Source organism: Dromaius novaehollandiae, chromosome Z (assembly GCF_036370855.1).
Source record: "Dromaius novaehollandiae isolate bDroNov1 chromosome Z, bDroNov1.hap1, whole genome shotgun sequence".
NCBI lineage: Eukaryota > Metazoa > Chordata > Aves > Casuariiformes > Dromaiidae > Dromaius > Dromaius novaehollandiae.
The window spans coordinates 57,239,703-57,255,279 of NC_088132.1; the positions used below are offsets into that span (position 1 = coordinate 57,239,703).

At 44.4% G+C, this 15,577-nt stretch overlaps 1 protein-coding gene across 1 annotated transcript; it reads right to left on the reverse strand.

Annotated features, from left to right (window-relative positions):
• Nucleotides 1–1,299: 1,299 nt before the first annotated feature.
• LOC112987032 (ectoderm-neural cortex protein 1) lies at nucleotides 1,300–15,070 on the reverse strand. Its single transcript, XM_026106686.2, has 3 exons — nucleotides 14,809–15,070; nucleotides 8,150–9,962; nucleotides 1,300–4,444 (listed from the first exon to the last, which is right to left on the reverse strand). The coding sequence occupies exon 2, from the start codon at nucleotides 9,948–9,950 to the stop codon at nucleotides 8,181–8,183; it is 1,770 nt and encodes a 589-aa protein (XP_025962471.1). The 5' UTR covers nucleotides 9,951–9,962; nucleotides 14,809–15,070; the 3' UTR covers nucleotides 1,300–4,444; nucleotides 8,150–8,180.
• Nucleotides 15,071–15,577: the final 507 nt, after the last annotated feature.

The following is a 15,577-nucleotide window of genomic DNA, read 5'->3' on the forward strand; positions in this document are numbered from 1 at the left end:
TTATTGTTAAGCAAAATGTTTGCAGTGAGCACTGTAACTGATTTAACCTTTTCCTACTCTGTTAGAAGGCTGATTTCTACCAATATCTTTCATATTTCAAAATTCTCTAAAATAAACTTCCCACCCTCACCCAAGGCTGATTGCAAATACCTCAAACACTGGGTAACTGAGCAGTGGTTAGGCAATTAAGTCACTTAATATTGTGACCCTTACTCTTCTGGGCAGATAATCATCCTGAAGAAGCCTGTAGCTTTCAGGGGGCAGCTACAGGAATTTTAAAATAGGTAGAAAGATTAGGAGATTTTAGAAAAGTTCGTTCTTGCAGGAAGCAATACTCCCTCCTGCCATTACCTTGCCTTTCTCTTATTTCTGCTAAATAAGCACTGAAGTTTCATTTCCAGGACCAGGCTCAGAAGGCTGTGCACTCAGTGCCAAAAGCTGTGCTGCACAGACTAGCGACGGCAACTGAAGCACCAGTAACTTCATTGCACTATGCTGTGACCTGCGGACACCTCCTAAGACCTGTCGCCTTTTACTTCCTTCTTCAGAACCGTATAGGCAAAGGGATGAGGATGGTAGGCAGAGAGACAACCCAAGCAAGGAAGAAATGCCTTATTCCTTTGCTCCAAAGTGATGGACTGACATCTGTAGAACAGCCTTTTCAAGGCAGGACAACAGGCCAATATTAAGCAGACTTGGGCAGTTAGACTACCAGGTTATACCAATTTTGTGAATGCCACAGCGTAACTTGATTTTAGATCTAGACAGCAGTCAGGGACACCTTAAGGCCAAAAAGGTCATAAGCCAACCAAAAAAAAAAAAATATCAAGAGCAGATTTTGTAAAACAAAATAAAAAATGTAAATGAGCTTAAAAGATCAAAGAGTTTGGCTATATGTGTGTATTATATAAAACAACTGGAATGTTTTTTTACACAGCCAACATTTTTTTTTCCTTGAGAAAAATTATGAAGGATTTGAGATGCCTAATTCTGCTTCCAAGTCATATCAGGCACTAAACTGTACTGCAAGCACCAATGAACTTCTATTTCCTTTTCTTAAATGCTTTGAGGCTCTCAGAGTTTTAACTACTGAACGCTGAGATACAGATCATAGTAACAGCAGCAGAACAGAACAAAGGGAAGGGAAGTGCAACTGAAGCAGAAGCTTCAAAGTAGTGAACTGCACGTTGTTGATGTCTTTTTATTAAAAGGACAGAAAAAGGACATTATAAAGGATTTAAAACATTTCTGCAGGGTGGAGTGGAAGGGAGGAAGAGAGACAACCTTTAAAAGAAATGATCCAAAGAGAAAATCTCTAATAATTTATTGACCTTCAGTTTCACATTGTGAAAAAAAAAATGCAAGTTTTACAAAACCTTAAGATGTAGTAGCAAACAAAAACACACAACACAGACATTTTACTTCTTCACTTGTACAGTTCTCTTTTAGTACGTGAACCACATCTTCAATAGCCAGGAAAGGGAACATTATTCTGCTCTAATCACTCTTACTCAGACAGGTGTCAGGCCTAGAGAAAAGGGGCTACACAATTATACCAGAAGAGGAAGGCTGTCCTTTGTTACATGTTTCTACAGCAACCGGCCTGCAAAATAAGAGGAACCTTCCCGTCTTATGCCAAGGTTTTTGTGTGCACTCCGCTGTGAATTGCATTTGCTTCGAAGTGTGGGGTGTTTTGCAGGGCTAGAATGGTCAAGTAGCTAGCCAGGATTCCCACATCAATTCAAAAAGCAAGAGCCCAGCGTATTCCCTGCAGAGCCAGAGGCCCACCCTGACTTCAGCTTCCTTCAGCCTACACACAGGAATTAATTGAGGACTTGAAAGCAGACCACAACTTTGGAAACAGCTGCAGAAAATTCATCCAGTTTCAGAAGTTGCATGGTGCTACAAAACAAAATTGTGCTGAAGATAAACAGACGCAGTGCAGCTTCACGTCTGGACTCTAATCAATTTGATGCAGAAAACAGGTCTTGAACCTATATGCCCTTATTCAAGCAAGGGGTCCCCTGGGGACCTGGTTCTTCACTTCCTTATACCTCAAGCAGTGACTAATGCCTGGGGAGAGGACATGCAAAACACAGGAAGTCTGATTTTATGGCTCACTTCGCATTCACAGGAGTGATCCACAAGATGAAAGGCAACAGCAATTCAATCCTGTTTACTTCAACAGGACAACCTGTGCAAGGGTTGTAGGAAGGAGATCTATTCTATCTAAGGTGTTTTTCTATTGCTTAAAAGCCATATAAGAGAAAAGAACCAATTCAAAGGAGAAGGCTGTGAGTTTAAATACTTAAAAAAAAAATCTATTCTTTCAACAGATCAATTTAACCAGAGGAACTAGAATTGTAACTATTCACATCCAGCTGGGCCTTACCCTTAAAAAAAAAAAAAAAAAGCCATTGCCTTCAATAATTAAGCAATGTTCTCTCAGTACTTGCAGAACTCCAAACATCCTATTTCTGAAATGTAAGGGTCTATCTACTCCAAACAGCAAGTCAAACGTAAGGCAGCATAGAGAAGTTTTCTGTGACCAGTGTTAATACTTCCAGATGATAAAGTCTTCACAAATACAGCTACATCACTGTCACATAGAGAAAGGCAAGCATCAACAATGTGACTATTTCTGTTTTGCATGCACCCATGCAAACTTTTTACTTATACTGTGGCATACACCAACCATGGTACTGAATGCGCCAGTTAAATTGGGCTCTATAAACACTTAGGAAGAAACACAATACAATACATGCTTCATAACAGAATCTGGCAAAGAAAGCATCTGTGAAACATAAGCTTCTGAAATCCAGAGGAAAAAAGAGTAGCTTCATACCTGTCTCAAGACCAGACTGATAAAAATAAACAAATTTCCTTATAAAATTAAAGTTTGGCTTCTCAGGATTGTACCCGACACTTCTGAGCACCCAAATGTTTAAAGATATACCTGGCTATGGTAAATAAGAGGCAGTAGAGTTTGAGGGCTATTTTTAAGTTTAAGAATTTTAAAATTCATTTTCTATCCTCATTTTGCTAGTGCGTTTGGGTCTTTGACATCTCATTCAGCTGCCCCTCTGAAACCCAGAGGCATGAGCCTACCAAGTCAGTGCAAAATTGCTGTTCTGCTTTTTCTTTTTTTAAGACTTCATCACTAACCTATTTTAAATGTTTTGTTTTTATTCTTGAATCAGCCATACTCTACTCATTCAGGTCAATGTGGCTATACTGTAAGTACCCCGCCCTTTAACCCAATAAATAAATAAATAACTTTGGACAATGACTTCATCTGGGCTTGGTATCCAGAAGCTATTCCACAGTATTTGCGTTGCAATCAGGAAGCTGCACAAAGAGAGAGTTGTAAGTGATTTGGGCTATTTCCAGACTAGAAATTCAAAGGCATGACCAACAAATGAAATGTAGCAGGGACACCATCTACAAGACACACCACATGCAACCTGGGGAGCTGGTGGCCTGAGAAAGTGACCTCCATGGCTTCTTCCTTTAGTATGGTGTAATTTAAGATCCTGCCTTGTAATCCTTCCATTTCCAACTGGGAAGCCACCCCTCCCTCCCACCTCCAACTGTTACTCAGTTTTCTTTCTTTGTGCAGCAGAGCAAGTCAGTGATCACAAAATGTGCAAAACATACAACAACTCACACAAGCCCTGACCACATGAAGACAATTGCAGGCATTGTTTCAGCATGCAAGCACTGAACAATAAATAACTGGATCCACAACAAGTAACATAACAGGAACGGGACAGTCTGAATTACTTATAAATACAGGGAGGAAAGGGAACAATAAGCATCTGGGGGACATCAGTTCTGTTCTCCACTGTTGCAAAAACATTTCACCACTGTGCTGTTCCTTATCACTCACTGCACACAGGACAACACAACACAGGCATCTAAAAGCTGCTGTAGGCAGTGCCCACAGACAAGCTCGCTCCGGTAAGCGGAGTTCTGCAGCAATACTGCTGCATCTTCATTCACAGCGACATGTCACTGCTCCAGACCTGGCCTGCTTCCCTTGCAGCTGGTGCTGGCACTTCAAACCGTCACAAAGAGAGGTGACGACCATTTCAAATCTCACACACAAACAGTGGAGTCCATGAAAATCAAGAGTTGTGTGCTGCACAGCTCAGAGAAGTTCTGTCTCTTTTTTTTTCCTCCTTTGAAGGACTGACTAATATTGGCATTAATCCACAATTACTAGCACAAGGACCAGATCATAGGTTCATTCATTCATATTTAAACCATGTGCTGAAGCACTGAAGACAGTTTTCTCCTCCTGTTCCTTCATGTCTAGGTTAGATAATTTACAAGGTGCAGATGATTTTCTTCAAATGCGAAAGACACTGAATGACTTTTCTTCATTAAAACCGTTTCTCCAGATTTGAAGTTCCAATTTTCTTCTCCAAATAATGGAGTATAACTAAAAGCATGGGGAGAGAAAAAAAAAGAAAAAAGAAAAGGCTTCAAAAGTTTTGCTGAGACAGTATTCCATAAGGTTTTTGTTAGGTATCAAAGAAAAGCTACATGCTAGGTTTAGGATACCATCCAGCTGATGGGTTTCCCTCCCTTCCCCCCACCCCCAGCTTAAGTGTTCCTGTTTAATAGCCAACTACTGATAAATAAACCAGCCAAGCACATAGTTACTTAGGGTCAGATTCTGCCTTTATTATTCAACCAGCCTTACCCTGCAAGCCATCCCACCAACCCTAGAAAGACTACTTGATTTTTTTTTGGATATAAAGTCATTTGGAAGCTAAATTGCACTGGCCCAATACAGCTCAGTCTGATGGACTCTGCATCCTTCTACTCCATGCTCCCCAAAAATGTTAAAGGTTTGTGGAATTGTTTGCTTTAAGTGAAAATAACCTTGTATAACTTCTCTTCCACAAAATCCCACTTGAACATATAGTGCAAAGAGTTTTTTCTATCCTGGGACCAAGGCAAACCTGGTTGGAGTAAAGCAGAAGAGGAGGGAAAGGTGCCTCACACCACGCACCAATGCCTACGTTCACCATTAAGAACTCTGAATTGAATTTATTCACCATATAAAAAGGGACATATTAATCCCCTTAATTAAAACTTCTCTGCTATTTGTTACAGCAGAAGTCTGCCTCATTTCTTTCCACACAGCAATGCACCAACAATTCCATCCAGAAGTCTTTTACAAAAACAGATTATTCAATGAAAAATTCAGCCCTTGGATGCTGAGAATGTGCTTTCCTCTTTCATTATGAAGCTGTATTAAAATGTCAGCTTCCAAACCATCATCAGCTTATTAGGATCCCTTCTGAAAGCACTGCTAGAATTTTGGGTGGCAAATCTGACACCGTTAAAACGCAAAGGAGCTCCAGGGAACTCACAGCTCACTTGAGCATACCACGTATCTTGCAAGCTGTGATGTCTAAGAACAACAAGGAACACTCCCATGAAACACAGCAGCCTACATAACAGCCTAAAGCATCAAGTCTCTGCAATTGTGGGTTTGAAAACAGACCATCTTCATTACTTCCAAAAATGTTTTCTGTACTTAGTGTTGATTAGTCTTTTCTAGACATTCTTCAGGTTAGCATGTCATTTTTCCCACTGAAATGTGCATATCAACACTGAAACCAAAACAGTGTTTCCTATCATGGGAACTGGAAAAAAGTTATAAACAATTCCAAGGAGGAGGAAAAAAAATCCCCAACCTACTCAAAAGCCCTAAGTTTGAGGAAAGGGACAAAGCAGACTAAAGTCTTCCTAAAAGCTGTCAGACTGGGGCCACACAGTGCCATGAAAACAGACGGTAATCAGAAGTAATTTCCTTTTTGTCCCTCCCACCCACTGACAAAGCAGCAGGAGTCAGTAGAAAAAAACCCTACTTTCCGGATGAGCACACAGCACTAGAGAGACTTCAGTTTACGGTTGCGCTCATCCAGTTATCTAGCGTGTTCATCAAGCTAAAATAATGGCATTTAACAAGATACTGTAAAGCAAATGAAAGTTTTTTTGCACTGTTATACTCTGAAGACTATTTTTCAAAATAAAACACTCTGTCTCATGTACTGTAAACTTTAGAACAATTAAGTCAGTCTCAGAAGAATAAGTCAATATTTTTCTTGGCACAGACCTGGGTCTGAGCATTCAATACTACTGTTCTGATAACACTGAGAACTGCTGAAAGTGAGTAATAATAGAAATTGACTGAAGATTTAAAGATGTCGTTCCCAGCTAGCGAGGAAGTCATCTCAAAGAAACCAAGGCTTCTATTTGCTCTCTATCAGGCAGATGTGATTACTCCCTAGCACTTAGGATATGGTAAGTCTCGAGGGCTTAAGACTGTGTGGAATCCACATCCCCGCTTTCACAAGAGTAAGTCTGGGAAAAACAAAACAAAAAGGAGAGATAGCAATGTCTCAGATGGTTATTCAACTTGAAGGGAAAGCTAAAGGCACAACACGGCCCAATTTCACATTAGATTTCTACTCCGATCAGTTACTTTGCACCGGCCCAATCTCATATTCCTTAATGAATCAAAACTCCCAATCAGCTGAAAGTCAGATTACAAGATGAATCCTTGGTTTACCACAGAGAGTAATTTCACAACTACTACTATATGTCTAGGTATATACTTATACCTATACTGCTTCAAATACATTTGGGTTTCATATTTTTACTGCAAGAGTTAGCACATGTCTCCAGCTGCTAAAGATACCCAGACGAAAATATGATCTGTCCCAAAAAGAAGAGCCTAGGGAGTCTTTAAACACAAGCTGCTCTTACTTTTTTCCAGAGGAGCTACATCAGTCTGAATTTCTAGGTAACTTAGATGCAAATGCAGAGCTCATTTAATTACTTCAACTGCATGTATTTGGCTTGTTCCTTCTAACCTGCCTGGATTCATGGTTACATTACACACTGTTCAAATTAAAAAAGAAATTACCATTCACAGGGTATGGATTATTTAGGATTAAGCATGCCACTACATTTGTTTGGTTGGCTAGTTGTAACTATGATTCTGTACTGAAGTCTCAAGTGGATTGGGGTGGGGGAAGAATACAACACTGAAGGAAGTCTGCCAGATTTGTTGCAGAATAACTAGACTAATAGCTCTGGAAAATGTCAATGACTTATTTTAAGTGACGTAATTCTGGAAAAGATGAAAAATTATGAAAAATTAGAAATTGCTGAAACAATGGTTAGCAGTCTAGCGTGACAAAACAGATTTGAAAAATACTGACAATACTTGTATATTGCCCAGATTTTTTAGGCTTTCTTCATTAACCTTTTCTCCCTTACTCCTAAAACTCAGGAATGCACAACAACGAAACAAGCAACGCCAAATTCAGACTTGCTTGTGAGGAGATACAATGCTGAAGTTGCATCTGGTGAGAGCTTGGCCTATTATGTATAATTAAATTGTTTGGAACAGTGAGTGCTATCGGCTGGGTAATTATGTCAGCCAGTAATATTAATTGTATGTCTTCCCAACACCATATCTAGTCTGACATATATGACCATAACTATTTTGAAGCATGTCAGTGGGCCAAACTCAACCTTAGTCGAAGCAGGTGCAACTCTTGCAGTCTGGGTGAGATGGCAAATTAGGCCTGAGGTGCTTGCAAACACCCTTCATGGATGGAAGACAGCAACTTTCCCCTAAGGCCGTCTGCCTGGAAATTCAAGTGAATTCACTATTGGGCTTCAAGTTGGAATTTACAATATCATTTTTGGGCATCGATGCTGCATATACAGAGTGACCTGTCGTGCATAATCAGGAAAATAGCATCCAACCTTTGTTTAGAACACATGTAGTATTTAAGTGCAGAGCAGGATTCAATTTCCTATAGCTTAACTGTATTTCCCCACAAGTATAGGGCCTAGCAAAAAGAACATTTTCGACATCTAAATCACACAGCAAAAGGGCCCATAATGAGAATTTCATGCAGGAGGCGTGGCAAACTAGTTTCAGCTTCTGGCTCTGTCACAGATTTGACCTCTGACTTGCAACAGCCCCTGAATATGCGTGCCTCAGTTGTTCCAGCTATAAAACTGGATTGAATATACTCACCCTCTCTGAGAGCTGCTGCTGGAAAGCATTGTGAAAAGCATTATTACAGTGGAATTCAAAAATGCTATTTCTTACCTGATAATTTGTAATTGCAACATACACACAATTATGAGGGGAGGTGCTTCCATGTGCTGACAAATGCCGTTGGAATTAATGAATAGGGCACAGTTGTTATGCTGTTCCATACATCTAACGTGGGATCATAACAGTCTAATGTTTTGCATCTCTGAATGCCAAAGTAGCCTCCAACAACATACAATTTGTTTCCAGATGCCACTGCATGGCAGCTCATTCGCTTAGCTGTCACATCTCCCACCTTAGTCCACTGGTATGTCTCACTGTTGAATTTATAAGCAGAGCACGCAGAGAATTCAGTATCTCCACCCATAATAAAAATCTGGTTACCCAGAACAGCTGCAGCTGTGTAGCGCCAGGGCTGGGGGCAGGTGGCTGGTACTGTCCATCTGTTTTCACACTGATCATAACATTGAACTTTGGGCAGCTTGTCATGGCTAACACTGGTACCCCCAAAAGCAAATAGCTTAAGCTTTGCACTGACTACAGCTGCATTGCTTACTCCCTCTCGGAGTGGGGCAACCATGGTCCATTTATTGGTCACAGGGTCATATTGTTCTACTTGCTTTAAGGATACTGAAGGGGAAGCTGGAAGGCAACCAGTTGCTGCGGTGTGTCCTCCTACCACATACAAACAGTGCTTGAGTTCAGCAGAGCCATGCCCAAATCTAGCTACCAGCATGGGAGCGGCCTTTGACCACTCCTCATGAAGAGTGTCATACACCCATACATCTTTGGAGACTCCATTTTCTGATCCCCGTCCTCCCGTGATATACACTTTGCAGCCTATGGCACAAGCGCTGAACTCTTTCCGTGGACTTGGGATGTCAGCCTTCGGAATGATCTCCTTTGCCTTTTGATCCACCAGGTACAGCTTGTCACACATAAAGGTTTGGCCACCCAAAAGAAAGAGTGAATGGCCAGTTTTACGGGGTCTGGCACACAAACTAGTGACCACTCCATCGTTCTGTAAGATCTTTAACTTGCATCTGATTGATTCTTCTACAATCTCTTTGCTTTTCCTTTGCTTGGTGATAAGTTCTTCCATTGCTACATTCTCCATAAGGTATATGGCTGGCAAGAGAGCCAGTCTGACTGTCTGCAATAGCTCAGGCAGGTAACAGTGACGCTTACTCAGGTCATAGTTGACCCAGTTGATAGCTGACTCGTATACCAGCCTTTCATCTTCAGTTTCTAATTCTTCACTGGAAAGGAGCTGCACTACCATGTCTTTTGGCAGCTGGAGGAAGTCTTCACTTTTACTGATGCTCTGGAAGTTGCTAAGGCACATCCTCCAAGAGAGTTCGTAAAGCTTGGTGCACTGGTGAGCATCTGACAGCAGCAGCATGCCGAGACAGTTGGTGGGATGAAGGTTTTTCTCCAGAAATTCTGCACAAGCATCCCGAATGTCCTGGAACTCTAGCATGTCACCAGCCTCCAGCAGCGACTCTGCATTCTCCTCATTGATGATAACCCTGGAGGAATACGCATAGTCCAGAAGAAGCTCTAAGACTTCCGGGTGAATGGAATTATGGAAGTTGACTTCACTATCCTGGCTCTCTTTCAGTCCTCCACTGAACATTGCTTCAAAATAGCGGCTACAAGCAGCTAAAACAGCTCTGTGGCAGGGGAATGACCTGTTCCCAGCATGGAGAAGCACATCTGTAAAGAGACGCTGTTGACGCAGAAGGTTCAGGTGAGTAAGGACACTGTCGGCATAGGATGACTTGTGGAATAAATATATGTTTATGGAGCCAGTACTGGCCCTAGATTTGCGATTCTCATGCATGCTGACTGACATTTTCTTCCACACCTATAAACAAAGAAAAATGTAATAAGATTAATGAGACAGTTACATTTTCTGTTATGTAAAAGTAATAATGAACATAGCTGTTATTCACTGGAAGAAGAAGGAAAAAAAAAGCTTTAGGTTAAAGATGAGTGGACAAAGAATTGCATCTAACTTTGGCATGTGTTTATTTTTTTGTAAGATGACTCTCCTAAGTGACATACTCTTAAATTTGTTGCCCAAGAGCAGGTTTATCTTGGGAAACCTGATCTCCAACTTTCATAACAGTATAGTAGCAAGTAAGTTGGAAAGGAAAGGAAAAGAACCTGAAATGATTTTCTCACCCTTCCCCAATCTAGTCCAGCTGATTCATTACATATGTACACATGCATATGCTTGAAACATTCTCCTGTACTGAATCATAGCAGGAAGAGCTACCAGACAGAATACCTAAGGAATGTCAAAAGCTGCATGGGGAACAAAAACCTACTAATCCCATTAGGAAGCTTCTCTTTGGTATAATGATTCCATACGCAACATGAGAGAATGAAAAAGGGAACCTTAAAATGAAAGCCTAGCAAGCATCATAATTTTAGTTGCCAAACTTTTAAAAATACTATGGCTAAATTGTAGAGATTATATTTTGATCTTCACCAGCAGCTGCCTGCTATAGAGTGATACAGAATATACACAGACAGAGTCAGCAGGAAGATGTGTTTTGAGTATCAGCCGAAGTCACCAAAGCATTACTATTCTGAAGCCATCTTAGGAGTCAGGACTTGGAGCACAAGTCATGAGCAGCTACTGGTTACTTTGGGGGTTTGGAGAGGTAAAACACAAGACATTCTACACTGCTACCCTATTCCTCTCAAATACAGTGCTGCTCAGTCCCTGTTTGGAGGTGAATGTTACCATCTTCTGCCATGATAGGCAGGTCTATATATAGGAGCAAGTTTTCAGGGATAATTAAGAGTCAAGCCAAGACAGCATGGAGCACTGGGAAAGGGAGGAATACTGGCAACCACATAAAGCTAATGGCCAAAAAGCCACAGTGCAAGCAAGAGGAGATGAAGCATACAGAGCTAGTGCAACTTATGGCTGTGACCGCTGCTTTAATAATCTCACTTATCTTTCCCCAGACTGCAGAGGATACTTGGAGAAAGGAAAGAACTGAGCTTCCCTGATTACTATGATATTCCCTTGCTCAGAGTCCCTTCTATGTTACCTTCAAATAAGGAACAAGGTAAGAGCCTACTTGGGAAGCTCCCGATTCTCAAACTCAGAGCATGACCTGGGGTCACTTGTGGAGGTTTTTAACATGGTTATATTTCCATCTCTCGCAGACTCAAACATTTTCATATTCTTCAGCATATTTAAGCAGTATAGAACTGTACAAATCTCCCCACATTTCACACCTTTCATAAAAAACAGTATCACCTGTCCTCAAACAAGATGACCCAAGAACATAAAGAACCTCAAAAAGGTGCATCGTTACTAATTTTTTGAAATAAATACATTTACTTTCCTAGATTCACATGATCAGAATCCATAACAAAAATGAAAAATCTATACAGATCAGTTTGAACAATGGACTCCATTTCAGAACATTTTGTGTATATATGGAATATACACATACTCCTCCAACAATTGCAGATTGGTACTGGCTATGCTGCAGTCATTCTCCTGGCTAGCTACAATGATGTACAGAATAACTAGCTTGTTGCATGTAACAGCAAGTTTGTGATATACCTTTCACTTCAGTCATGGAGGGGACCCCACCACACACCCTACCGCCTTGCCACAAAACTACTATACCCATCTCCTCTGCTGTGAAACATGACTTCCCTGGTGCTTCTGACTGAGACCAAGGAAGGAGCAACACAGTTCAGAATACAGTGCTCAATCCAAAGTTCTCTGAAACAGAGAGGAAACCTTCCCATCACAGCCACAAGGTAGCATATCTGGCTGACTCTACTATGCGACAGTCTGGAAAGCTATTTTAAACAACGCTCTCTAGACCAGCCTATTAAATGCATTAACACTAATCACAGGACAACTTAAGGAGGTTGGTACATCTTCAGAACACAAGTTACATGGAAAATACAGTTGCATTAAAGGCAATTTCATTATCTGTTAAATAGTAAAGGTTCAGATGGCATTCAAGGATCCCAAACAGTAATCTCAGACTAAAACTACCCACTTAATCTGTAGCCAAAAAGATTATACTGACTATAAGCTCTCAGGTTCAGACCTGCTGGAACTAAAACATTACAGGAAGGGTCATGACTTCAGATATTAGTACCTGAACAGTTTGGGGACACAGACAGGAAGATGAACCCCTCACTGGCAAAGCATCTCCCTGCAAATTTTTAAAACTTCTCCAGGCATTTTATCATTTTAAATGCTATTACAATACAATACACAGCATTCACTGGATCTCCATGGACTGGCTTTCCTCAGGCTGAGGAGCTAATTTTGCAGGGTTCCAACTACATCACCAGGGAGAGGGGTGGGCACTACTCACCCACTGACCAGAGGCAATGAAATCCCCAGGATCTGAAGATGCTCATTGCCCCTCACCCCCCATCCCAGTTAGGTAGAAGTCTAGACACCCCAATCTAGTCATGTCAGGATCTCTATGGAAACAGTTCCTCTCCTTATCCCCACATCTTGCAGGAATTCAGAGCACACTGAAAACTTTTTTTAGGACGCACACAGGGTTCTGAAATAGGGCAGGTAGAGTTCATGTCAAAGACTGCAAACACAGGAGTTCAGATCTTTTGTGGGGCTGTGTACTCCTGTAAGCACCACTTGCAAAGCATCTTTCTGAATGAAGCCATACCCACAACAAAATAGAAGCAAACTTGTATCAAACAACCACCACCACACCAGGCACACCACCCAACATATGCAGAGGGGAGGGAAACAGATCACAGCATGTTGCCCAAGCCCACCCACAGCCATAGTAACAAACCCCGCTGTAAAAATTGGTAAGATCCACTCTCAAGCAGCTACTGAATAAAGCACTCAGTTTCACCTCACTTAAATAGAAGAGTTGGTCTTTCAGTGAGCAATGCCATTTCTTATGAAATGCTTGCAGATTTCATATATGCTGGTCTTGAATTGTTCCGAGAACAGTGTCTGCATCATCACAATGTCCACTACTGAGAAGAATTCAAGGCATGCCAATTCACATTTAAGATAAGCTAATGTATTTCCCCAAACAGAACAAAGATACATATCTGTACATATCTGCTTCCTCTCCACTGTGGTTGTTAGGATGACTTCACACATGGAATAGTTAAACAGCCTTAAAAGCAATTACCATAATTTACTAACAAGAGTGTTTCTGTGAACATGCCCTTTTGCAGTTTCTGGCAGTTAGCTCAGTCCAGAATCTTACAAGAATATTAAAATACATGAACGACATCTCCAATTTCTCTATTTGGTGTTGGAAATTATGCAAGCCTCAAATACTTTAGCGGAGGTAATTTACACAGTCAGTGAGCAAATGCTCATCTTGAATAAAATGAGTCAACTCCCTTCAAGCAATTTTTCCTTAGAAATAATATTTGTATGTAAAAAAACAAGAAGTGGTCAGTAAATTACAGATACAGATTTTATCTAGGAACAGAGGCTGAACCAAGACTTTGATTTATAATTATACTTCAACAGGCTACTTGTCACAGCAGCCCAGTAGTAAACACTACTTAAGACTAAACAACAGCCTCCCTGCCCTACTTCTTAACAGCTTTGCAGCATGCAGGTCTCAGCCTAAATCAAATGAAAAATTAAGTATTTTCAAATTACCGGCACATCCACGATGTAGGTTCATTTTAATAGCACTTCGTAATTACATGGGGGGTTGGGTTTTTTTTTTCCCTCCTCTCATTTATAATCAGTGAAACCGCTGAAGGAAAGGAAATCTGCTTGCTAAACATCCCATTTATTTATCTGACACGGCTTTCTGTTGCTAAGTCTGCAGCAATACTGTCATTTTTGCGGAGCCAAACCCGGATCCTACCTACACTCCTCCAGCACAGCCTCCGCGGCTCCCCGGGACCCGCCGTGAGACGGAGAGCAAAGCAGGCTGCTCCCGCGTTACTGCTCGCCACATCCGGACAAAGACACCCAACTCTACATCCCCTCTAGTTCAGCACATCATAATGCCCGAACAGTTCCCAGTCTCCTGAAAACAAACTTTCTGGGTTTCTTCCCAACCTGGTGAAGACACAGTACGAGGAATTAAAATACATTTGCTTTTCCGTGTAGAGCAATAACCACGTGCAAAACTTCCCGCAGCAGAGCGGGGAGGGCAGCAGCGCAGGCAGCTCCGGGAGCAGCGGGGCGCCCGGACAGTTCACGCCCCGCCTCAGCGCCGCTGCGGGGTCCCCGCGCCTCCCCGGCCCCGCGCAGGAAGCCGAAGCCCACCGGCGAGGCTGGCCGGCATTTCCCGCGGGCAGCCGCCGACCGCAGATACCGAACAGCTAGTGCAGCCACCCACCACCGGCCGCCTAGCTCCCCGCTGCGAGCAGAAGGGACGAAGGTCCCGGCGCTCCCGGCAGCGCCGCCGCTGCCCAGAGGGGCAGAGCGAGCGCCCTTCCGCGGAAGGCCGGGCTCCGGCCGGGCAGCGGGGCTCCAGGTGGAGGAGCGCTGCAGCAGCCGGCCGCGCCGCCCCACAGGCGCGCACTCAGCGCCAGCGCAGCGAGCGCAAGCAGCGCCCGCCGCCAGCACGCGGCAACCCGCCTCGCCAGCTCGGCTGCGGCCGTGCGCACGGCAAGCGAGCCGGGGCCTCCCCGCCGGGCTCCGCGCCGCCACCCGCCCCCCTGCCGCGCCCGGCGCTGCAACAGGTCGGCGGGCACCGACTTACAGCTGCGGCTCCCGGCTGAGCGCGGACGTCCCTGTACCTCCGCGGGCGGCGCAACGCCGCGCATGGGAGAGCAGCGCGGCTGCCGGCTCGGCGCGGCGGCCCCGCAGAGAGCCGCCCGGGCAGGCTGCGCTGCCGGGAGCCGCGCGGCGCCGGGGCGGAGGTGGTGCCGCTGGCGGGAGGCGGGCCGGGCCGCGCCGGGGAAGGGGACGGCTGCTGCTGGGACCGCCTGGCCGCCGCTCTGCCCTGCCGCGGCGCGGGGAAGAGGTATATGGGCTGGGGGGCGGGGGAGAGTTTATGCAAAGCGGCTGAGTGACACATGGGGGAGGGACGGGAGGAAGCAGGCGGGCTGCGAGGAGCGCTGTCACATGAGTTACAGCCCGGCCGGGGGGAGGAAAGGTGCAAGGGTGCCTCTGCGCCTCCCCGACGCCGCTCCCCGGCGAGAGCTGCAGAAAGCCCTCTCCCACCCCAGCGCGGGGCGCCCCACACCGCCCTGGGCCGGGCCGGGCCGGTCCAAGGCGGCGCGGTCGCGCCGTGGCCCCGCGGGGCGCCGCGCACTAGCGCACCCGGGCAGCATCCCCCGCAGAGCCCCGAGGCGAGGCGCGCTGCGCGCCCCCCGCTGTACCCCCCCGCCTGCGGCGCAAGCCCTGCCGCCGGCTCGCAGCCGCCCGAGGGGCCGTTAGGACGGGCGCTCCGCGGAACGAGGCGGCTGTTCCGCGGCTAAGCGGGCTGCAAGCGCCCGGGGCGCTGGAAGGGAACGCGGGAGCGACGG

Bases quoted from the DNA above. Each gene is read 5' to 3' on its own strand.
- LOC112987032 (XM_026106686.2), bottom strand. From the start codon at position 9,950: ATGTCAGTCAGCATGCATGAGAATCGCAAATCTAGGGCCAGTACTGGC.